The sequence below is a fragment of the Akebia trifoliata genome, chromosome 4, assembly GCF_017979445.1.
Source record: "Akebia trifoliata isolate Shusen 1 chromosome 4, ASM1797944v1, whole genome shotgun sequence".
NCBI classification, from domain to species: domain Eukaryota; kingdom Viridiplantae; phylum Streptophyta; class Magnoliopsida; order Ranunculales; family Lardizabalaceae; genus Akebia; species Akebia trifoliata.
In genome coordinates, this window is record NC_141378.1 from 35,363,686 (window position 1) to 35,389,550 (window position 25,865).

Here is a 25,865-nt window from a genome sequence, read left to right on the forward strand (position 1 = left end):
AGTTGGGTTGGATAGGTTGACCGAGTTGACTGGCTTGACTTAGATGGGACAGATTTGACTGAGTTGACTGGGTGGGTTTGACTGAGTTTAATGGGTTGACTTAGAATTGACTCTGGTTTTACTCAGATGGGCTAGTTTTGACTTAGATTGGATAGGTTTGACTGAGTTGACTGGCTTTGACTAGATTGGTTAGGTTTTGACTTAGATGGATTGGTTTGACCGAGTGGGCTGGGTTTGGATTGATTGGATTGATTTAGTCTAGGGTTGAACCGGGTTGACTAGGTTTTGGTTGAGTTGGATTGGTTTGACTGGGTTGCCTCTGTAGACACCTCATTTTTGCATCCGCCTGATTAATCAACTCGTCAACCCGATCGCAATGATTCCCAATGATGGATGTGTATTCCATTGCTTTATTTTGTTACCAGATTTGTTTCAGAAATCCGGATGAGGTATGTCGAATTGACAAAACCTTAGAAACCACGCTACGCTAGGAAAATACGACCCAGAAACATAGAAATCATCATCTTGCAGACCAAAAAGAAGCTTCACGATAAAAATCACTAAAAATTGACCAAATTACCAAAATACCCCTAACCTCAAAACAATCCTAGAGCCTACGTTACGCTTAGGAAAACTCTCTCGAACACATAAAATAATAAATCAGAACCAAATAAATCATTTCACCAATTTTAACAGAATTTGACAAAATTACGAAAATGCCCCTCATAAAGTTCATGATCATTTCACACAAAAAATTTCATAAATAACACAAACTAATATTTCCATTGAATTCCTTACGAAAAATCGATTCTAAAACATCCTAGAACATTAAGAACCGATTTAAAACGTGAAAAGTCCTCTCTGGGGGTAAAACGATAATTTCATAATTTTCATAATTAAAATTTTCGAAATTAATAAATAAAACATTAAATAATTAAAGTGAAACATTGATAAAATTAATTTAAAATTTTGAATTAAAAAATCGATCAATCGGGCTTTCAAGTAAAATTGTTGAGGGTTCGTGAGATATTTCTTTAAGGACCCCTCCATTTGGGGGTCCAAAGAATTAAAGAAATAATGGAGGGGGGTTCTCCAAAAATTAAAAGTAAATCAAGCAAGACTAAAGTCAAGGTATTAAAGTTAATCAAGTGAGACTAAAGTCAAAATCAATTAAACAAGACTAAAGTCAAGATATTAAAAGTCAATCAATTAAGACTAAAGTCAAAACATTAAAACTCAATCAAATAAGACCAAAAGTCATAATAGAATTCTAATTAAATAATAACTCTATCTAGTAGAGTTCTAACTAAAAAATAATTCTACCTAAAACAATTCTAAATAAAACACAATTCTACCTAAAACAAGTCTAACTAAACACAACTCTAATTAAAAGAACTCTAATTAAATACTAACTCTATCCAAATCAACCCCTAAAAACATCTATAAATAGAGGTGCTCACACCCTATTTTCGGATCAAATCATAAACCCTAAGAGAAGTAAGTCTAAAAGCCCCCTAGCCTCCCATAAACCCTAGTTTTGGAGCCCCAACTCCTTACCTAACATCCCTCCTTCGATTTTAGCATTAGAAACGCCTAAAAGCCTTCCAAAAACATCCCAAAATCCGTAACAAACTTGAAGAGTTCAGATCCAAAAATAAGGAGATACCTTGCCTCGGAGATCCGAAATCAAATCCAGAGACAGAACGAAGCAAGGGAGTACGATACAAGAAGCTATTTTTGTCAGATCTGAGGGAGCAAAATCCTTGCTATCGGAAAGGTATAAAATTTTTATTTTTATTTTTATCTAGATTTTTAACAATGTGATTTATTTGGGAAGTTAGTAGAGATCGACTTTGGCCGGGCGGGGTTGGTGCCTAACACCTTCCAACCCCGTAACATGATCCCCGAATTCAGTTTTTTTTTTGTTTTAGATTAGTTTTTATCTGTTTAGAGTCATTGATCGGTTCCTAGATTGTAATAACTAGGTGGCGACTCCCAAACCTCAAGGGTCAAAAGTGGATCCGCGCACCTCGTGAATCGAGGGCGCTTTTAGTGGCGACTCCACTGGGGACTATTGAGGATCAAATTTGAAAAACCCCAAGTATGGAAGCATTGCCAAGATGACCTAGTTTTTTTTTATTATTTAGTTCGATTTATTTTATTTATTTTTTTCTGTTTATTTATTTTTGTGACTTGATTGTAGATGATTTTGGGTATTGCATTTTTTTTTCCAATTAAGGATCACTTTTTGATGACCCCTAAATAATGAAAGATTCAAATTGATATATGAAAATGATGGAATGATGAAGGTTGGGACAGTAATGTTCAAACGTTTTTACAAAATATTCTAGTAAGAATTAAGTCTGGGAACCTCTTACTAAAACATAGATCTCATCGAATAGATTAATTTAGAACTTGAGTTCACTCAATTTCGTTATCGGAAGCCTTAGATATCATCGATGCAAGTTCAATCTGTAAATCTGGAATTGTTGTTGAATGAAAGTTGGGACAGCAATATTAAAACTTTTTTACAGAATATTCTAATGAGAATTAAGTCTGGAAACCTGTTAATAAAACGTAGATCTCATCGAGTAGATTAATTTAGAACCTAAGTTCACTCAATTTCATTATCGGAAGCCTTAGATATCATCAATGCAAGTTCAATCTGTAAATCTGGAATTGTTGCTGAATGAAGGTTGGGACAGCAATGTTAAAACGTTTTCACAGAATATTCTAGTGGGAATTAAGTCTAGGAACCTTTAGTAAAACGTAGATCGCATCGAGTAGATTAATTTAGAACCTGAGTTCACTCAATTTCGTTATCAGAAGCCTTAGATATCATCGATGCAAGTTCAATCTGTAAATCTAGAATTGTTTCTGAATGAAGGTTGGGACAGCAACGTTAAAACGTTTTTACAGAACATTCTGGTGAGAATTAAGTCTAGGCACCTTTAATAAAATGTAGATCGAATCGAGTAGATTAATTTAGAACTTGAGTTCACTCGATTTCGTTATCGAGAGCCTTAGATATCATCGACGTAAGTTCAATCTGTAAATCTGGAATTGTTTCTGAATGAAGGTTGGGACAGCAACGTTAAAACGTTTTTACAGAACATTCTGGTGAGAATTAAGTCTAGGCACCTTTAATAAAATGTAGATCTCATCGAGTAGATTAATTTAGAACTTGAGTTCACTCGATTTCGTTATCGGGAGCCTTAGATATCATCGACGTAAGTTCGAATTGTATTTTTCAAATTCACAGAAAATCCGAATTTATCTAATGTGAGCACAATTAATGTTCCTGAAAGTGAGCTCATCTCAACCATTGTCATTCTATCATCAATGTAACATCTATTGGAATCTCGATTTATTTTGGATCACCCAAAAGTAACCCTTGATTAGACCATAAACAACAAATTTGTGGGCCTTTTTAATGTTGGATCAGATTAATTATTCTTCGAGATATATGCCCACATAATGTGCCATGATCTCTACGGATATTTGCGATATGTTTGCTTTCAATGTGATGGATTTTTTGTGTTATTTTCTTAATCAATATTCATACAATATCCATATGTTGTAATGGTTTTGATCAAGCCATGGGCCCATTTGTTTGAAAAAGGCCCCGGGCACACCCCACCCTGTTTTGCACACACCACATGCACGTTTACTGCTTTACTTACTTACACGTCCCATTTTGCCAACGTGGCACTAGTGCGTGGCCCGGTCTCTTCGGAGATGCGACATCATTCATGAAAACCATAACTCCTGTCACGTACCTTAGGGTATATCAAACTGGGGCATCAATACCGTCTAATCAGGTGATTCTGAGAGATGTATTGATGCATCCAGGCTGGAGCGACCTGAGCCTTTTACCTATTGTGAACCACACAGTCACATGTCCCGATTGCCAACGTAGTACTAGTACGTGGTCGGTCCCCTCGTGGGATGCCAAATCATTTATCAAAGCTACAACTCTTGACATGTACCCGTAGGTGTAAAGGATAATCTAAGTATATCAATTGCACTTCTTGGTCAAAACCGGTGCCTAAGCAAGATCTTGCCCCGCTGTACCCTACTGTACGAGGGGGATAGACTACGTCTATTCTAGACGAGAGGTATTTAAGTGGGCCCTTGCTCAGTATTGTGCGCCACCTCTCAACTGGAGATCAAACTGGCTGTTTTTGGCTTCAGAGAAGTGAATTGAGGTTTTAGATTATCACCTATACGGTATATCAAACCAAGTCACCACGTATCGAAGGGTATATAGGTGTGCTTGGACAAGGGTGGCCAGATAAAAATGCATTGCATGTAGTAAGCTTAGAGTCTAGAAACCTTCCCAGTAGGTCACGACTCGAACTTATCGTGGGTGTTCCCGGGTTGTTCATTGAATGAATGCATGTGATTGATGAATGTATGTGAGTGATGTGAATGATGAGATCAGGGTGTATGACTATCCTCAAGGATCAAAATTTTAGTTTTTTGAAAATTAAAGTGGGTGCACCAACCCAATAAAGAACCCATTCTTTTACAATGATGACCCAGTCCATCCCGATCCAACAATCACGGTGGGCCGAGCCATTTAAATTGAAAATGGAAATCAAATTTTCAAAAGGAGACAAATAATTTACAGAGAAGAATGTTTTCCAAAAAGAATTGTTCTCTAGAAAAAACATTTTCCAAGAAAAAATATTTTTCAGAAAATATTTTCCATAAGAATAAGATTGATCTTTTACATGGATCATTGGAAGAGTACTAAAATACCCTTTTATGTCAAATCAGGATGTTAGCCGTCGGCGATAACCCAATCGATCAGTCAGTCAAAACAACCGTCATAGGAATGCACCCTATAGAGAAGATCAATTTTGGGAGATTCATGTTGAGGAGTGCTCTTTACTTCCATGAGTTTGAGATAGACTGGAACCTCTTACATGCTATGGCTAAGCGATGGAACCCCTACCTTCACATATTCCACATTGGGCGTATACACTTGTGCCCTACTCACGAGGATTTTTGTGGTATTATGGGGATATCTACTTCAGGACCTCTAGTCAGGCCCTCATTGAAGACCGGATATTCTGGTGCCCTCGCCAAAGGATTGAATATTTCCAAAGAAGAAGCCAAAGTCCTAATCCACAACGGGAGACTGGATTTAGTACCTTTACTGGACCCGTACTGCTCCCGCAGTCATCCTATCAATGTAAAACCCGAAGCCTGGCGAGCCACTAGAGACTATCGATTATGCTTAGGAATCCTAGCCCAATACATACTGACCTCTAATAGTGATGGCCAAACTATCCCTGAGTCCTTCATAGATATAGCCTCTCAACTCTCGAGGAAAGCCAACCCAGCACCCCTCATCTTAGCTGAAACTTTCTCAGGTCTAGATGCCATAAAAAATGGTGAGCGGGAAAGCTTCAAAGGAAGCCCCTACTTACTCTATATGTGGCTTTGTGATCGTCTTAAGATTGTAGATGTTCCCTCAAACCTCGAATATGGGCCAGAACACTTTTCCAAGAGAAACCTGTTAGTGCGTCACAACTCAGTCAAAGCCTGGAGTAAATGGTTAGACTCTCGCTTAGCCCGTCATATCGGTTTAAGATGTCCTTGGTGGATGACTGATCCCCCCATTCTAGAAACCAAAGGATCCTACTATGTCCATCTGATCGGTTTAGAAGAAACATCTTTTTACCATCCTAATTTGATCCCGGAACAGTATGATGTACCCATAGAGTTATCCTTACCTCAACCCAAAGTTTTCTTTTCCCCCGAGCCTTTGACTGAAAAGTTAGTTCACCTCATCGAGAAAGCTTGGAACAAGTGCACCTTAGGGTATCCAGACGGACCAGCAGAATTAAGAGAGCCAGTTGTTAGAGCCAAGAGGGTCAAGCCTGACAGCAATCCTGATGACCATCAAAATAAAGCCAAGCGTCCATGTAAAAATAGTTCAAAACAAATTTGTTGAAAGATGTTTTAATAAGAACGTATTGTTTATCATTTTCAATAAAACTATCTTTCTTTTTGAATAAATATTTATTTCCTTTTCAAATACTCATTGTGTGAATGGATTAATTAATGGATTGGTGCACGAACCTCAATAAAATGATTCTTAAAAATGTTATCAAGGGGGTAATACTGAAATTGACTAAATCTACCTTTGATGAGGTCATATAGGATTATCATTGCGCCCAAACTCAAGCGTCCACCTCCTAGTTGGAGTCGTAAGTCCAGTCGGTTAGAAAGAACCACAGTACCAAGTCAACAAGCAGAGATGGCTTCAGAATATGAGCTCACAGAGATCCGTAAGATCTTGGCAGCCTTTGCCAATGATATCAGCAATATAAAAGGCAAAGTGGAAATGTTATAACAGACCTCGGAATCAACGGGAATTCCCCTAGATGACCCAAAGGGGAAAAAGGTTGAAGAGAAACGTCCACGTGAAGTCTTCGAGCTCGACGGAGATGAAGAGTATGTTGATGAAAGTCCGGCGTTATCTAATAGAATGTCTCAATTGGAGTCAGCAATGAAGAGTATAAAGGGTATCGATGAAATTGCAGCAGGCATTGAAGCTTTGAATCGTATCCCTAGAATCCATTTGCCAGAAAAGTTTGTGATGCCTGAGATGGACAAGTTCAGTAGGACAGGGTGTGTGAAAATATATCTTAAGGTGTATGTTACCAACATGCGCACTATGGGGCTCAGCGACGAACAAATGACATTGTTGTTCCAAATAACTTTATCGGGATCAGCACTACGTTGGTTAATGTCTCAAGATCCAGTTACTGTGGGTACATGGGAAAACATGTCAAAGGCCTTCTGGCATCAGTATAAGTACAGTACCGAGATTGAGATTTCAAGAAGGGGTTTGGAAGCAACTAAACAGAAAAATGGGGAGACATTTACTGATTTCATTAGTAGCTGGAGTGCCAAGGCTTCTCAAATGTGGGATAGACCTTCGGAGAAGGAACAAGTAGCAATTATCTTAAAGAACCTCTCTCAAGGATATGCTCAACACCTAGTGGTCCAATACCTCCCTACTTTTGAATCCTTGTTGCAAGCAGGGAGCGAACTTGAGGATTCATTTGCCTCTGGAATCCTTTCAACCCCTCAGATAACAAGCCTAAGAAACCATATGTTCCCAAACCCAACATCAACCATACTTACATCGTCAATACCTCAGTTACCCCAGCTCAACCCCCGACCCGGGTTAATAACCAAGGTCACCCGAGTCAACCTCGAACTCCGCGTCAATTTACCAATTTAGGGATGACCCTTACCGTAGCTTTGCAAAAACTGTTGAAAAAAGGGTTGCTTACCCCGATCCAACCCCGACCTTTACCAAATCCCTTGCCAGCTGGACACAACCCCAACTTATTCTATCAATTTCATCAAAATCCTGGCCATCACACGGATCGATGTATCACCCTGCGCCATGCCATTCAAAACCTTATTGATAACAAAAAGATCACGATCCCTAGCCCACCAAATGTCACCACTAATCCACTACCTACCTATCAACCTCCACCGACCCTGAACATGGTTTCTCATACCCCATTACCATTCAACCCTGCTTCTCTCATCCATCCAATCCAAGTTAAACCGCCCAGTTACCCCCTTGCCGAGATAGCCTTCACTGATGAGATTTTCACCACAAACTATGAACCATTTGATTTAACCTCGGATGACACGTATTGTTTATCCCCGCCTCGTTACAATAGTCTTGAGTTCACTAGTTACTTGTTGGCCCAAATGAATCTGAAAAATCCTGAACCTTTGACAGCCGAAGATCCATACTTGTTGACCGAGGAAGATGAGCCTTTCCCCCTTTCCTGTGATGAAGTTAGACATATGACTCGAGGGGGAAGAGTTTTTAAGCCACAAGAACTCTGTGTTGAAAATCCTGCAGCCCTGGCAAGAAAAGAAGGAGAAGATCCCACTAAGGAAAACATCAAAGAGGATAACTCCGTGATCAAACAGTTGAAAAAATCAGGGGCCAATATCTCAGTATGGGGTTTACTCATGGCTTCCACTGCTCATAGGGAGGCTGTTCTCAAAGCACTTAACATAGCCCAAGTTTCCCTTGAAACTTCTCCAGATCAGTTGGCCAGTATAGTGGGGGCAACTTACGTGGGGAATATCCTATCCTTCTCAGACTCAGATCTCCCAAAAGAAGGGGCAAGTCATACTAAGCCGTTGCACATTACAGTTGACTGTAACGGAATGAGGGTACCTTTGGTTTTGATTGATAACGGGAGTGCACTGAACGTTTGCCCGCTGAAAACGGCTACTTGCCTCGGGTTTAAGGCTGAAGATCTCAAACCTACTAATCAAGGTGTTAGAGCCTATGATAACCCCAAGAAGGATGTACTGGGAATTTTGCACCTTCGACTGTCCACTGGCATAGCCGAATTTCCTATGGAATTTCAGGTTATTGACATCCAGTCTTCTTTCAATTTACTGTTAGGGAGACCATGGTTACACTAGATCAAAGCCATCCCTTCTACACCACACCAGAAGGTCAAATTTGTCGAGGATGGGCTGGTAATTACTCTTCATGGAGATGCTGAAATTGTAGGGATCATAAATAATACTGAGGCTAAGGATAAGCCGTTGCTTGAGATTCAACCAGAACAACAGGGAGTAGAGCTCAGTGGGTTCAAATTTGAAAAGATATGCTCAGTCCAATGGGATCAGGCCATGAAAATGTATTTTCCAATGGAAAATACCTATAATTGTTGCATGGCCAATATATTCAAGAAAATGAGATTCTTCCCTGGTATGGGCTTAGGTCGCAAGCAGCAAGGTATTAAAGAGGCACCAATGATTAAAGAGGCCATCGGCACATTCAGACTAGGATATAAGCCTACTAAGAAGATTGGGCCCAATACTGGAAGACAAAACGGGATAAGGCCATCGCTAAAAGGCAAAGGCGTACCGCAGATCTCATCAAAATGAAGCCCTATCGAAAGACTCTCAATGGTTATTTTGTGAAAGAAGGAGAAGACTTCCGCTACTGTGGGTTCCCAGAGCCTTTTATCGATCACATCACTGGTACTCGACTGCCGGGGTTTGAAATCTTCTTTGGCATGGAATGGCCCGAAGAGGAAGCAAGCATAGAAGTTAAGGAGAAGAAGGTTGAAGACTGGCAACTCGATCTGGACTCCCTCAACATCGATCAACTATTCATTGAAGATCATAGTATCTTAGTATTGTCAGTTGAGAAAGGAATCCTGAATCCTCAGTCTGTAATCAAACCCGCTGTTGGGGTTCTATCAAATTATCATGTAATCAATCCTGTGTTGCATGTCAAGGCTAGGTCTGTCGGTCCCATTAGTCCTGTTCAGTCTGACATGCCAGTTGAGTCATTTATTTCTGTTGAGTCAAGTAAGTTAATTGTTTCTGCTGAGTCTGTTATTTCTAATGAGTCTGTTTTTCCTACTGATTCGAGTGAGTCTGTCAAATTTGCAATGAGTCCTGTTACCCCATCTCTTTTTAATGAAATGAAAGAAACTTTTGATTACCCCGAGCGCAATAATAATTCAACTAATAATCTGGCTTCGGAGGGAGAGTCTTCTGACGAAGAACCTCCCCCTTAAATAATCAAATTACTTAAACAAGAAGAGGAACGTCAAGCTCAACCTCTAATAGAGGAAGTAGAGGTTATCAACTTCGGAACAAAAGAAAGTCCTCAAGAAATTCATATAGGGGTCACTTTATCTCCTGATGAACGCAAAGGGATAGTAGATTTACTCAGAAAGTTCAAAGACGTATTCGCGTGGTCTTACGAGGATATGCCGGGGGTAAGCACAGATATTGTCCAACATCGGATTCCGTTATATCCTGATGCTCGACCAATCAAACAGAAACTTCGACGTATGAAACCGGAATGGACTTTGAAAATCAAAGAAGAAGTTACGAAGCAGATTAACGCTGGATTTTTGGAAGTAGTAGAATACCCTGAGTGGATTGCTAATGTCGTTCCGGTACCGAAAAAGGATGGAAAAGTTAGAATGTGTGTGGATTTTAGAGATTTAAACAAAGCAAGCCCAAAGGATAGTTTCCCTTTACCATACATAGATGTTCTAGTGGACAGTACAGCAGGGCACGCTTTGTTGTCTTTCATGGATGGATTTTCAGGGTACAATCAGATAAAGATGGATCCTCGAGATATGCAAAAGATGTCGTTCATCACACAGTGGGGGACCTTCTGTTACAAGGTCATGCCTTTTGGTTTGAAGAACGCTGGAGCTACCTATCAAAGAGCAGCCACGACTTTACTACATGACATGATACACAAAGAGGTCGAAGTCTATGTAGATGATATGATAGTCAAATCCAAAGAATGACTAGGGCATGTTACAGCGTTAGAAAAATTTCTCACAAGGATTCAAAAGTACAAACTCCGCCTTAACCCACAGAAATGTGTATTTAGAGTAACTTCTGGAAAACTGTTGGGATTTGTAGTCAGTCAGAGAGGAATCGAAGTAGACCCTGTAAAGATTAAAGCTATCCAAGAGATGCCACCGCCCGAGACTGAAAAGCAGATTCGAGATTTTCTGGACAGAATCCAGTATGTTAGTAGGTTCATCGCTCAACTCACCAATGTCTGCGAACCTATTTTCAAGCTTCTCAAGAAGAATGAACCAACAGTTTGGAATGAGCAATGTCAAAAGGCTTTCGACCAAGTCAAGGAGTATCTCTTAAACCCACCTATTTTGGTTTCACCCACACCAGGTGAACCACTTCTTCTTTATCTGTCAGTCACAGAAGAAGCCATGGGATGCATGCTTGCACAGTATGACAAAGATACGCGTAAAGAAAGGGCCATCTACTACATCAGCAAGAAGATGTTAGAGTATGAGTGAAAGTATTCGTCTCTCGAGAAAACTTGCTTAGCATTGGTATGGGCTACTCAGAAACTCCGGCACTATATGTTGTCTCATTCAATTATCCTGTTATCTCGGATGGATCCTCTCAAGTATCTTTTCGAGAAACCGGCATTGACAGGGAGAACCGCACGATGGTTATTGTTGCTATCAGAGTTTGACATCACGCATGTTACGCAGAAATCCATCAAGGGGAGAGCTGTAGCAGAATACTTGGCAGATCACCCTGTAGTAGAAGGAATAAGGCCTGTCGATCAATTCCCAGATGAGAACATCTTGCACGTTAAAGAAGAACCGCAGAACCAAACATGGCAGTTATACTTTGATGGAGTGGCCAATCAAAATGGGTATGGAATAGGGGCAGTCTTGTTATCTCCAGAAGGGTGCCATATTCCTATTGCTATTAAGTTAGCCTTTGCGAACACTAATAACACGGCTGAATATGAGGCGTGCATCGCGGGGCTCGAAGCTACTTTGAACCTGGGCATTACAGAAATTGAGGTTTTCGGGGATTCAGCCTTGGTCATACATTAGTCATTGGAAGAATGGAAGAATAGGGATGAAAAGTTGAAACCTTATCATGAGTATTTGCTAAACTTAGTCAGTAAGTTTAAAGCTATCATGTTCCAGCACTTGTCAAGGGAAGATAACAGATTTGCTGACTCCTTAACAACTTTATCTTCAATGATCCATTTACCTCCTGGCATGGAATTGAGACCGATCACTGTTGAAGTCAAAGACAAACCCGCATACTGCCATCAGATCAACATTACTACTCGATTACCCGATGGAAAGCCATGGTACACAGACACAAAGAAAGTGTTGGAGAAACAAGAATTCCCGGAAGAAGCATCGAGGAAAGAACGACAGACCCTACTAAGATTAGCATTTCAATTTATCCTGTGCGCAGGAATCTTATACAAAAGGTCTTATAATGGGATTCACTTGTCGTGTGTTGATGAAGATCAAGCTGAACAGATAATGATTGAACTACATTCAGGAGAATGTGGCCCTCACATGAGTGGGAAAATGTTAGCTAAGAAGATTATGAGACAAGGATACTACTGGCCCACGATGGAAACAGATTGTCATCACATGGTCAAAACCTGTCATAAGTGCCAAATACATGCAAACCTGATACATGTGCCACCATCTCAATTAGTGGGTCTGACTTCACCATGGCCATTCTCAGTCTGGGGAATTGTCATTATCGGTAAAATATCGCCTAAGGCATCAAACGGGCATGAATACATTTTGGTTGCCATCGATTATTTTACCAAATGGGTCGAAGTTGCCTCTTATGATGTCCTCACTGCGTCTCGAGTTGTAAAATTTATTCAAACGAACATCATCAGTCGATACGGGGTGCCTTCAGAGTTGATCTTCGATAACGGGTCGCACTTTAAAGCTGAGGTTATCAAATTGTGTTCGAAGTTCAAAATCTCACACCATAAATCATCTCCTTACCAGCCTCAAACTAATGGAGTAGTTAAAGCAGCTAATAAGAATATTAAGACTATCCTTAGAAAAATGTGTCAATCACATCGAGATTGGTCAGAAAAACTGTCATTCGCATTATGGGCATATCGAACCTCAATTCGATCCTCTACCGGAGCTACTCCCTACTCTTTAGTGTATGGCATGGAAGCAGTCTTGCCAGTTGAAATGGAAATTCCATCTCTCAGGGTTTTGTTAGAAAGTCAGTTGTCAGAAGCAGATTGGGTTCGCCAACGGTATGAAGAATTGAATTTTATCGAAGAAAAATGACTAAGAGCATTGTACCACGTGCAAGCTTATCAAAGAAGAGTCGCCCGTGCGTTTGACAAGAAAATCAAGGCCCGTCACTTACAAGTTGGGGATTTAGTACTCAGAGAGAACAGGGCACCTATTTTTGATCCTAGGGGGAAGTTCAAACCAAATTGGGGAGGTCCGTTCATCGTCAAAGAAATATTACCAGGAAAAGCTGTCAGACTTCAAGATCATGATGGAATCGAATTACCAGAACCAACCAACCTTGACCAAATCAAACGGTACTACATTTAAGGAGGCCATCTTTGGCCGAATCAATTTTCCTGTTACCCAGTTCATTATCTCCTTTCTCAGCACTTTGCAGCCTTTTAAAAAAAAAAGTATATTGTGCCTTTTATTTCTTAGCCTGATCACCTAACCTAGGGAAAGGAAAAATTCGAACTACGTTTTGGTCTGATCCCAAAATTTTGGGGTACGTAGGCAACCTGAGAAGTTACTTCAGGCCCGACCACATCAAAATAAAAAAAATCTATTTCCCCACACAATAAAAAATGAAGAAAAAATTCAAAAGAAAAAGAAATCCAAAATGGGGAAAAAAATTTAAGGAAAAAGAAAAACAATTTAAAAGGAAATGCCACACAAGGGGTATTCGGGTTTTTGAGCCTCAAAATGCCTTTCTTTTCATACCCAATCCTAAGCTTACCTATGAAAGTCCTCCTAAGTACCGTGCGAAAATTCAAGGGAGATAGCAAAGCATGATCAAACAACAACTCTAGAAGTTCAGAAGAAAAGAAAAAGATAAAAAAATGATGAAGCCTGCTAAGTTGAAAACCCGAAAAGGGCGACTTAGGCAAAAATTAAGGCAAGCTCGCAAGGTTGAAAATCTGAAAGGACAACTTTGGTAACAATCAGAGCAAAGAAAAAAATAGAAGAGTTAGCTAGATTGAAAACCTGAAAAGGCGATCTAGGCAAAAGTTAGAGCAACAAAGAAAAACAGAAGAAAATCCCAAGCTGAGAGCAGTCCGAGCTGAAACATCAGAAGTCCGAATAATCGAGTTCAATACTTAGCTTAAATCAGGCATAGACTCAGAAGCCACAAGTATCTTGTCTACGATTGATCTAAAAATTTTTACTCCCCCAAGTGAACAAAGGGAGATAAGGGTGAATTCTATGATGAAACTCGAAAGGAAATAATTTTATACTCTTGAGCCTGACTCAAAAACCTTCAATAAAATTAATCAAAATTAAAAGTTGAGTCTTTATTGCGCTTGTGGTAATCAATTATTTCAAACCTTCATACAAGGGGCATTTTCTTTCTTTTTTAATATAACTTTTCCCCCTTATACTAGGGGCATTTTTTTTTATGATGTGTTCAATTATTTTCAAGGCCATGGTCATTGTCAAACTAAAGGCATTTTGCTTTTGAGCAATGTTAATCCTAAGAGATAATGAGAACCCCAAATTTAAGGTAACCCTCTTGATAACAGTTTTTCAAAAAAAAAGCTCTTGAGGTTCAAAAGAAATAGAAACTCAGGTTTTAAAACTTTTTGATAAATCCTTGAGGTTCAAACAAAAGCATTTTGGATCTCACGTAAGGAGATATGGCATTCTTCCGTTCTCCAGATTCTTTTCAGATCCGATCTTTTTTTTGGAATCGATCATTTCTCTTCCAGATTCATTATCTTCCAGATTTATTCGTTCTCCGGTTCGTTCTAATCAATTTTCTCCAAATTTGTTCATTCTTTCCCAAAATTCATTCATTCCTCTGCCAGTTTTGCTCAATTTTCGCCAAGGGTTATCTTGGATTTTGCTCAGTTGCCGCCAAGGGTTATCTTGGATTTTGCTCAGTTTCTGCCAAGGGTTATCTTGGATTTTGCTCAGTTGCCGCCAAGGGTTATCTTGGATTTTGCTCAGCCAGTTGCCACCGAGGGTTTGCTCGGATTATGCTCAGCCAGTTGCCACTGAGGGTTTGCTCGGATTATGCTCAGCTAGTTGCCACCGAGGGTTATCTCGGATTTTGCTCAGTTGCCGCCAAGGGTTATCTTGGATTTTGCTCAGTTTCCGCCAAGGGTTATCTTGGATTTTGCTCAGTTGTCGCCAAGGATTATCTTTTGCTCAGATGCCGCCAAGGGTTATCTTGGATTTTGCTCAGTTTTCGCCAAGGGTTTTCTTGGAACTATGCTCAGATGCCGCCAAGGGTTTTCTTGGAATTATGCTCAGATGCCGCCAAGGATTTTCTTGGAACTATGCTCAAATGCCGCTAAGGATTTTCTCGGAACTATGCTCAGATGCCGCCAAGGGTTTTCTTGGAATTATGCTCAGATGCCGTCGAGGGTTTTTTCGGAACTATGCTCAGATGCCGCCAAGGGTTTTCTTGGAATTATGCTCAGATGCCACCAAGGGTTTTCTCAGAATTATGCTCAAATGCCGCCAAGGGTTTTCTTGGAACTATGCTCAGATGCCGCCAAGGGTTTTCTTGGAATTATGCTCAGTTACCGCCGAGGGTTTTCTCGGAACTATGCTCAGTTACCGCCGAGGGTTTTCTCGGAACTATGCTCAATTGCCGCCGAGGGTTTTCTCGGAACTATGCTCAGATGCTGCCAAGGGTTTTCTTAGACTTATGCTCAGGTGCCGCCAAGGGTTTTCTTGGAATTATGCTCAGTTACCGCCGAGGGTTTTCCCGGAACTATGCTCAGATGCTGCCGAGGGTTTTCTCGGAATTATGCTCAGGTGCCGCCAAGGGTTTTCTTGGAATTATGCTCAGTTACCGCCGAGGGTTTTCTTGGAACTATGCTTAGATGTCGCAGAGGGTTTTCTCGGAATTATGCTCAGATGCAGCCGAGGGTTTTCTCGGAACTATGCTCAGATGCCGCCGAGGGTTTTCTCGGAATTATGCTCAGTTACCGCCGAGGGTTTTCTCAGAATTTTGCTCAGTTTATGCTCAGTTTATATTCAAATTATGCTCAGTTTATACTCAGATTATGCTCAAATTATGCTCAGATTTTAAATCACACACTTGCACAATTGTCACATTAGTCAAAGAGAATTTTCTAAAATTCAAGGATCTGACACCGTCAGTGAGAGTTTGCGCTCAAGGACCTGACAACCTTTTTAATGCGGGGAGAGTTTACTCTCAAGGATCCGAACACCTCGACGAATTGTTAAATCAGGCTGTAAAATGAACTGTCACAAGCTTTGGCATTCAGATATCGTACTATCTACCAAAATAGATTTGCTATCTAGTTTGCTTCAACCCTCTGCCAAAGAGGTGCATCTGTAGACACCTCATTTTTGCATCCACCTGATTAATAAACTCGTCAACCCGATCGCAATGATTCCCAATGATAGATGTGTATTCCATTGCTTTATTTTGTTACCAGATATGTTTCAGAAATCCGGATGAGGTATCTCGAGTTGACAAAACCTTAAAAACCACGCTACGCTAGGAAAATACGACCCCAGAAACATAGAAATCATCATCTTGCAGACCAAAAAGAAGCTTCACGATAAAAATTACTAAAAATTGACAAAATTACCAAAATACCCCTAACCTCAAAACAATCCTAGAGCCTACGTTACACTTAGGAAAACTCTCTCGAACACATAAAATAACAAATCGGAACCAAATAAATCATTTCACCAATTTTAACAGAATTTGAAAAAATTACGAAAATGCCCCTCATAAAGTTCATGATCATTTCACACAAAAAATTTCATAAATAACACAAACTAATATTTCCATTGAATTCCTTACGAAAAATCGATTCTAAAACATCCTAGAACATTAAGAACCAATTTAAAACGTGAAAAGTCCTCTCCGGGGGTAAAACGGTAATTTCATAATTTTCATAATTAAAAATTTTAAAATTAATAAATAAAATATTAAATAATTAAAGTGAAACATTGATAAAATTAATTTAAAATTTTGAATTAAAAAATCAATCAATCGGGCTTTCAAGTAAAATTGTTGAGGGTTCGTGAGATATTTCTTTAAGGACCCCTCCATTTGGGGGTCCAAAGAATTAAAGAAATAATGGAGGGGGGTTCTCCAAAAATTAAAATTAAATCAAGCAAGACTAAAGTCAAGGTATTAAAGTTAATCTAGTGAGACTAAAGTCAAAATCAATTAAACAAGACTAAAGTCAAGATATTAAAAGTCAATCAATTAAGACTAAAGTCAAAACATTAAAACTCAATCAAATAAGACCAAAAGTCATAATAGAATTCTAATTAAATAATAACTCTATCTAATAGAGTTCTAACTAAAAAATAATTCTACCTAAAACAATTCTAATTAAAACACAATTCTACCTAAAACAAGTCTAACTAAAACACAACTCTAATTAAATACTAACTCTATCCAAATCAACCCCTAAAAACATCTATAAATAGAGGTGCTCACACCCTATTTTCGGATCAAATCATAAACCCTAAGAGAAGTAAGTCTAAAAGCCCCCCTAGCCTCCCATAAACCCTAGTTTTAGAGTCCCAACTCCTTACCTAACATCCCTCCTTCGATTTTAGCATAAGAAACGCCTAAAAACCTTCCAAAAACATTCCAAAATCCGTAACAAACTTGAAGAGTTCAGATCCAAAAATAAGGAGATACCTTACCTCGGAGATCCGAAATCAAATCCAGAGACAGAACGAAGCAAGGGAGTACGATACAAGAAGCTATTTTTGTCAGATCTGAGGGAGCAAAATCCTTGCTATCGGAAAGGTATAAAATTTTTATTTTTATTTTTATCTAGATTTTTAGCAATGTGATTTATTTGTGACGTTAGTAGAGACCGACTTTGGCCGGGCAGGGTTGGTGCCTAACACCTTCCAACCCCGTAACATGATCCCCGAATTTAGTTTTTTTTGTTTTAGATTAGTTTTTATCCGTTTAGAGTCATTGATCGGTTCCTAGACCGTAATAACTAGGTGGCGACTCCCAAACCTCAAGGGTCAAAAGTGGATCCGTGCACCCCGCGGATCGAGGGCACTTTCAGCCTCGAGATAGGTAAATAGGACACTTTCCTTTATCGGCTCAGTATTTTATTATTTTGCAGATGGATGGAGAGAGGAGGAACCGAGTAGTGCATTTTTATAATGAAGAGGAGGAGGCGAGGCCTCGGACTCGGACCCATTTCACTTTAGGGTCTGGCGTGGCTACTGAGTATGGCTGGCCGAGGCAGCCTTCACGAAGACCCGATTCTGTTTCCGTTGCTGGTTCTTCTTCGAGCAGTTGGGTAGAGGAGGCTAGTAGTTCTCGGAGTGGTCCGGCTGAGAACCTCCCAAGTGGTAGTGGTGGTAAAGGTCGACGTGGCAACCGAGGCCGGGCGGATAGGGCTGTAGGTGCCGGTAGAGTCGGCAGAGAGGTTCCCAGGGTTGAGATCCCTGCAGAGGAGAGTGAGAGAGTGCCGATACTTCTCTTCTTCGTGGCCTTGGGAGGCATGTTTCGATGTTGGTCCGACAGGACATTCCTACTCCCTACCCATCAGCCAGCTTTCGAGGGAGGTGGAGCGCATTTTTTTCTACTGCTGCCCTATTCTCGGATGATATCAGAACGCAGTTTGCTACAGTGGGTTTTGGCGCATTCCTACAGATTTCGGCATTGAGAGCAGATCGCCTTTTGTAAGTGGCTATGGTTGAGAGGTGGTTTCCAGCGACCCATTCATTCCATATGCCAGAGGTGGAGATAGGAATCAAGCCTTCGGATTTCGTGGCGATTACGGGCATTGCTATGGACGGAGAGCCCTTGCCATTGGCCCTGTTGTCTGTCCAGGAAGTGGGTGCGCTATTGGGCATCACTAGAGTCCCTGCCTCCATGGTGGGGAAACAGGGGCGTATCAGTACCAAGGTTTTGATGGGGCTTTTATTGATATAGGGAGAGGATGGGGCCCCTCATACCTATAGAGAGAGATCAGCCCGATTTGGAGACAGAGATTTCGACATCATCTTCCGCATTTGCTTCCTTCTCTTTATCGGTAGCTGTTTCTTTTTGGAGGATGATTCGTCAGTTTCTACCACCTTCCTTTCATTCATGCATGACATCGACCATATCGGCGATTTTAACTGGGGGAGTCTTATTTATGGCACCATCCTGGCTGGTTTGGACCTGGTGGTAGAGGGCATCACCGTGCCCCGTGGAGCTGGGATTTCCACACGTTTCTTCTGGCAGTTTGTTGAGGTAAAACGGATCTCCATTTCGTTTCTTCTTAGTTTCTTTCTTGGTATCTCGTTCATTATCTGACGCTTTTCTTTCTTTCTTCAGATTTTTGTTCATGTGTATTTTCCTTTCTATTTGCCCACTTGTCTTCATCTAGATGAGGGTTATCCATTGGGAGCTTTTTGGGCTACGAGAGATGCCAGGGCTATTCGGAGCAGCCCTAGGAGCACCCGAGCCCATATTGATCGATGTCGGCTTCAAGACATGAGTACTTGAACTTTTGCTCTTTTGTTTGGCCTTGAGGATATCTGTACTTGTTTTCTGACTGTTTCTTTTGCAGATCTTTTTTGTTACTTTACGAGACCTCCCCCGCACTATTAGCAGGAGGCAGGAGGTGAGGAACGCCTATCGGCGTAACACCAGGAGACAGCGCTACCCCTTCTTTATTGGAGAGCAGAGGTACACATTTTACCTAGGGGAGCGTCTGTTCTTCTAGCACGACGGGAGTCTTCGTATTCCTATCGGGCCACCTGAGCCTATCTCAGGGGTTATGACGGTAGAGGAGTATCTCGCTCAGGCGATGGGTGTAGATGCGGCTGGACTGGTGAGGGCTGGAGACTACCAGGCATGGTTCGAGAGGCATCTATTGGGTGTCTCATGCCTGCAGTCACTGCTCGTGCTGGGATTACGGAGATTGGAGGGGTTCTGTTACAAGAGCATGTCGTCACGGTACGTTCTCTGTCATTGCCTTCCTTTTAGAATTTTCTACATTTTATTGTTCTTATTTGGTCAGTTTTCTTATTTTTAGGCTGATGATCTTCGTCGTCTTCGAGAGGGCTACAATGTGATCGAGGCCCAAGCGACGAGGGCAGTGGAGATGGAGAATAGGTGGAGAGCCTCTAGGGCTGAGGTGGAGGAACAGGCTACTTGGCTTGAGGAGCAGGAGGCTCGCATAAAGGCGCAGGCGGCTCGGATCCAGGAGTTGGAGCTGGAGATGGCCATGCGCGAGTCTCGTTTTCAGGCTGAGATGGTACGTTATTTCATAGATCATAGCTCATGGTATTAAATTTTGACTGATTCCCTCATATGATCTTTTCAGGACTACTATCGACGCCAAGACGGAGCGAGCACCTCTGCACGGCCTCCGACACCTCCTAGGGTAAGTATATGCATTTCAGTTGTTTATTTCCTTACATATGCTGCCTATATCACTGCCTGTATTTTGATGTGCTTGTTTCTTTATTTTCAGGTCCCCCCTCCACTGGACCCTCCGTTCCAGGTGCTGATTTTGCGAGGAACACGGAGCAGGATGCTGCCCTGGATGCAGAGCTCTTCTTCACGGATTCTGAGGGATGACTGCGGATGCACAGTCTACCTTCTTCCGGGGTGTCGAGTTCTGGTGCTGTGGTTGGATCCTCTTCTGGAAAGGTTCTGGAGACTCAGAGTGCTCGGGACGACGCTCCCCCCTCTGCCTGATTTTATCGTTCCTTGCCATACATGTAGACATTCTTATATTAGACTCAGACATATTTGTAAACAGTTCACTTATATATATATATATATATATTTATATGTCGGTATGTTTATCATTCCTTGCTTTTTGTTGTACATGTGCCATTGATTCGAACCTTAACGAGCTTTTTGGGTGTGGTATCAATTATTAGGGCTTTTGAGCCCTTTTTAGAGTTGGTGAGCCTACGGGTGGTTAAAGGGTGCGATATGGGTCCCAAGGACCCTTCGAGTATGCTCTTTGAGTGATGTGAGTCATTTAGGATCCATGATGTGATCCTTCGGGGTTTGATTTGGCCCCACATGATTCTGGCAAGTTCCTACGTGCCCGGTATGTATTTTGAAAGTTTTGAGCACAACTATCGAGCATGTAGGAATTCTTTTATTTTCATATGATTTTAGGATGTCGAGTCCTGAGATAACCATTATGTACATCGGAATTATCAAAATTTCACTAAAAAAGAATGTTCTAATCCGTGTTCCCAACACGGATAGCTTTGTCAAGCTTTTATCCGTGCTAGGAACACGGATTAGGCATTTCTGCTCTTATCCGTTCTGATAACACGGATGAGTTACCCTTGTATTTATCCGTGTTAGTAACACGGATGACTCACATTGTTCTTCATTCATGTTATCAGCACGGATCAGCTAATGTTGATTTTATCCGCGTTTCAAACACGGACCAGCACCATTTACTCCCCATTCAGGCCTCCTTTTACCATTAGTTGTGCCCTAGCCTTTTTATTTTCACGTTTTCACTTCCTTTTTTCACGTTTTAGGCCGATTTTGCTCTCCTTCTTCTTCAAGGTTTCTCTTCAAGCTCCATGGAGGTGCTCTCTACTCTTCCCAACTTGAAAAGGTATGGCATCATTGATTCTTTCTTAAGTCGTTAGATAGATAGCATGGATAATGATGATAGAGTTCGATGGTGTTTGAACAAGTTGGGGTTCACCATCTCTTTGCCCAAGGTTCCATTGCAATGGGGTTTGATCGAGGCAATGTTGGGGTATTGGATTCCCGAGCTTAATCTCTTTCGGTTCGGGGTGCACGAAATGACTCCCACCATCGAGAAGTTTGAAGTTTTGTTGGGGCTTGAGATATCAGGCCCTGTTGTGATTCCACCATTGCGTGATGGATTCCGAGGTGAGGCTTCCGATTTTTTGGGGATAAGTCGCAAATTCTTGAAGATTCCGGATGGCGAATCGATTTTGAAGACAATGTCCAAATCTTTCTTGATTGAACGCCTCACGGACTCCTCGAAATCGTTGATTCATTTTAATGCTCTCACTTTGATGGTGGTGAGTCAACTCCTATTTCCAGGTGGTGGAGACATCATGGATCTTTCTCTTATCCACGTGATTCAACAAGTTCGGGAGGGACACCGGTTGGCACCGATGCTTTTGAGTGAGATGTTCCAATCTCTCACAGCTTGTTCTTCCGGTCGTGATCAAGTTTTTCGAGGGTGTGCTCTACTCCTGCAAGTAAATTTTGAACTTAGCTTAGTTTTTTTAAATTTAGATTTGAACTTGTCAGTTTCCAAAGTTTAGAATGCTCCTGTTATTGTAGCTCTGGTTTGTGGATCATCTGGCTTCAACTGAAGTGGTTAATTGCCCATTTTACAATAATGCCGATCTTGTACTCATGATATCGAGGCGAGTTGCTCCCTTCGTCTCGGGTGGCAAAGAAGAATGGTATTCTTTTATCAGCAACCTTGATGATGAAGAAGTGAGGTGGGTTGGGGCCTTTCAACCTAGAGGGTTTTCCATGATAGCGTTTGACGGTGCCCGTTTTCTCGTTTTGATTGGTCTTCACGGGGTAACACATTATGTACCACTTCGGATTCTTCGTCAATTTGGTTATGACTAGGGTGTGCTCGTCCCCGAGAATTTTAATGAGTTGGTTGGTCCATTGTCGACTGCACTTTTGAGTTGACTCGTAAAAGAATGGGGTTAGGTTGAGGTTTTGAGTCGGCCCATCTTTGCAACACACCAATTCCCGTCATACTTGCATTGGATTAGAGAGCTTGTCTCTAGGAGACCATCTGTGTCGATAGTTCCCCGAACACGCCCTGGTGCTTCGTCCTTCTTTGATTACTAGGATCGGGTGGAGGAGTCTCAGACTGATCATCGTCGCATTCAAGCTATCTAGCTTAAGTCTGAGAAGAAAATGCAGAGAGAGATTACTCGATTGACATCTGCCCTTGCCCAGTCTGGATCTAGTGATGGTGGTGAAGTGGCTAGGCTTCGAGCTAAAGTTACTGAGTTGAGGGATCGACTTGCCCAGTGTCCTCATTTTGAGGACTTTGCAGCATATTTGGTGAGCCGTGATGCTTCAGATGCTGAGAAAGTGATGATGAGCCAGGCTATTCGAATTCGTGCTTTGGAGGAACGCCTTGACTTCTTTTTCATTCCTGACCATGATGTTTGATCGATTACGTTGTACTTCCACTTTTTGTATTTTCTTTCATTATCTGAATGTATGCAAAATGTTAGAAGATTAATACAAAAAAAATAGGTTTTGTACTTACTTGGCCTCAGGTATATCTATTATTTCTGAAAATCGAAGTTTTATCGAATGAGTCCTAGATTTGTCATCATTGGCCAAAATAGTAGTTTTGAAATGCAATTTTGTGAAATGTCTTCATCAAATGAGTATGATAAATCCAGAATTTGTAAAACCTTCGGTTATGACGATTTTGGTGCTCTTGCCAAATGCGGGAGATACAAACGCCAATTATCTTTTGGTTCCTTCAGAGTCATCCCCAGTGCCCTAATATTGGAAGATTGTTATCTGTTTGGATCACAGGTTTTGGGAAAGATTTCGCCGTTCACAGTTTATAATCTTGTGGGCCAGGAGTTTTTATTTTATTTTATATGGTTCACCCTTATTGCCCCTGGTGCCAGTTACGGTTTTCACCAGACCCGATTTCCACATTTTTGCGCATCGACGTCCTTTTTGGGATTTTCATCGTGCCGGTGGCTTTGGTCTTGCCATAGTCTGATTCTTTTGCTCATAGTGCCCTTTCGGGTTTTCACTATGCCCTTTCAGACTACGGTTGTATTTTGTTTTATTTTTACATTTTAGTTATGTTCGGAGTCACTGTGTCTCTGTGGCTTGGTGACTCAAGTTGAGCTGCGAGATCGGCGACTCTACTCTTGTAGTGACATTCTTTCTTGAGTAATCAATCTAGATTCCCCTCTCGAGTTTGCTGACGACTATTCGTGGTTCGGCAACTCAAGTTGAGCCGCGATATCGGCTACTTTACACTTCGAGTACTCTTTTTCTTCGAATATCCGACCTGGATTCCCTTCTCGAGTCTTCCAACGACTGATAAGACTTTGGAGATCTGGACCAAGTTGCAAGATCATTGATGCTGCAATTGTCATTGTGTTACCCTGGAACATTCCCTGATCAAAAAGGACTTTTGTTGGGACGAAATGTTGGCTTAGGCTCATGGTAGTGGAAGGTTAAAAAGTTTAAGGTCTGAATGTAGTTAGAATGGTTTAGACTTGGGGTTTGCCTATTTTTGTTTCGAAAAGGTGATCTGTGTCTCCTCCCAGCGTCTCTCGAACTTGTTTAGGCTGGAGATTTGGGTCGAGCTCAAATCAAGTGTCCAAGTTTTTGACTTTTTTAATTTTTTTTGTATTTTTAGCCGTTCACAGTTTATCCTCATGCAAGCCAGGAGTATTTTAGTACTTCTTGACAGTGTCAGCATTGATCGGTTACGGGAATACTTGTCCGTCCATCTCCGTAAGGATCAGAACTCCTTCCGTCATCACCTTCTTCACGATAAATGGTCCCTTATAATTCAGTCGAAATTTTCCTCTAGCATCTTCTTGGATCAGTAAGATCTTCTTCAGTACAAGGTCTCCTGGTGAGAAATCCCTGGGTTTGACCTTCTTATTATAGGCACGAGCTATTCGTCGCTGATAAATATGTCCATGGCAGATGGCTGCAAGGCACTTCTCTTCAATCAAGTTCAGTTGATCAAATCGAGCTTGGATCCATTCTGCTTCATCTAACTCTACTTCTTTTAGGATCCGGAGGGAAGGAATCTCGACATCTACAGGTAAAATTGCTTCCATTCCATAGACCAATGAATACGGAGTTGCCCCAGTCGAAGTTCTGAACGAGGTTCGATAGGCGTGGAGTGCAAAAAACAACATGTCATATCAGTCTTTGTACGTAACTGCCATCTTCTCGATGATCTTCTTGATGTTCTTGTTGGCTGCCTCGACTGCTCCGTTCATCTTTGGTCTATACGGTACAGAGTTATGGTGAGTGATCTGGAAATCTTCGCACATGTTGATCATATCTCTGTTCTTGAAGTCTTGGCATTGTCTGTCACTAGTTTGCTGGGAAGCCCATATCTGCAGACAATGCTATTTTTGACAAATTTCAGGACGTTACTTTTTATGACGTTGGCGTACGAGGCAGCTTCTATCCATTTGGTGAAGTAGTCGATAGCCACTAAGATGAAGCGATGCCCATTTGCAGCTTTAGGTGAGATTGGCCCGATGATGTCCATTCCCCAGAGTGAGAAAGGCCAAGGCGTGGTCATATTATGCAATTCTGATGGCGGCACATTGATCTTGTTGGCGTATATCTGGCATAGATGGCATTTGCGAACATGCTGATAACAGTCACTTTCCATTGTTGTCCAGTAATATCCCATCCGCATAATCTTCTTTGCTAGCATATGACCATTCATGTGAGGTCCACAGACTTCGTCATGTACGGTCCCGATTAGTCATTTTGCTTCTACTTTTGCCATGCATCGGAGTAAGACCTCGTGATGTGATTTCTTGTACAGGATGCCATTGTTGATGAAGAATTGCCCTGCCAATTTTTGGATAGTTCTACGATCGTTTGACGTTGCATCTGAGGGAAGGGTTCGATCCTCGAGATTTGCCCTAATGTCCGAGTACCAAGGCTTTTCTTCGGATTCTTCCACTTCGACAGAGAGACAGTAAGCCGGCTCATTTTGAATTCCAATCTCGATTGGGTCGATGATCAGATCTTCTGAAATACTAATCATGGAAGCAAATGTAGCTAGTACATCGACGAACTGGTTCTTAGCTCTTGGCATATATGTAAATGAGACTTTGTCAAAGCGTGAGCTTAGTTCTTCTAGATACTTATGGTAAGGGACCAGTCTCTATTCCCGAGTCTTCCACTCTTTAGTCGTCTGATAGACTACTAAGCTTAAATCTCCGAAAACATCAATCTCATCTACCTCGAGATCTAGTGCTGCTTTTAACCCTGTTATGCATACTTCATATTCAGCCTCGTTGTTAGAGCATTGGAATTTAAATCTGATGGCGATTGGCACATGGGACCCATCTGATTTAATCAAAATTGTCCCTATTTCATTTTTCTTCTAATTGGCTGTTCCGTCGAAGTACATTTTCCAGCCTGGTTCTTCGTCATCGTCATCGTTTCTAATCTCGGTAAATAATATAGCTTCATCCGGGAAGTTCTTTTTTAACGGCTCGTAGTTAGGCAATGGGTGCTCGGCGAGGTCGTCCACGATGGCTTGTCCTTTGATGGCTTTTTGCGTGACATAG

At 41.3% G+C, this 25,865-nt stretch overlaps 1 protein-coding gene across 1 annotated transcript; it reads right to left on the reverse strand.

The window, feature by feature from the left end:
• Nucleotides 1-24,020: 24,020 nt before the first annotated feature.
• Nucleotides 24,021-24,383, reverse strand: LOC147404798 (uncharacterized). The gene has a single exon (XM_086437912.1). It carries the CDS (start codon nt 24,381-24,383, stop codon nt 24,021-24,023), a length of 363 nt encoding a protein of 120 aa, XP_086294038.1.
• Between the last annotated feature and the right edge of the window lie 1,482 nt (nt 24,384-25,865).

Coding starts and splice junctions, on each gene's coding strand:
- LOC147404798 (XM_086437912.1), bottom strand. CDS start 24,383: ATGGAAGCAATTTTACCTGTAGATGTCGAGATTCCTTCCCTCCGGATC.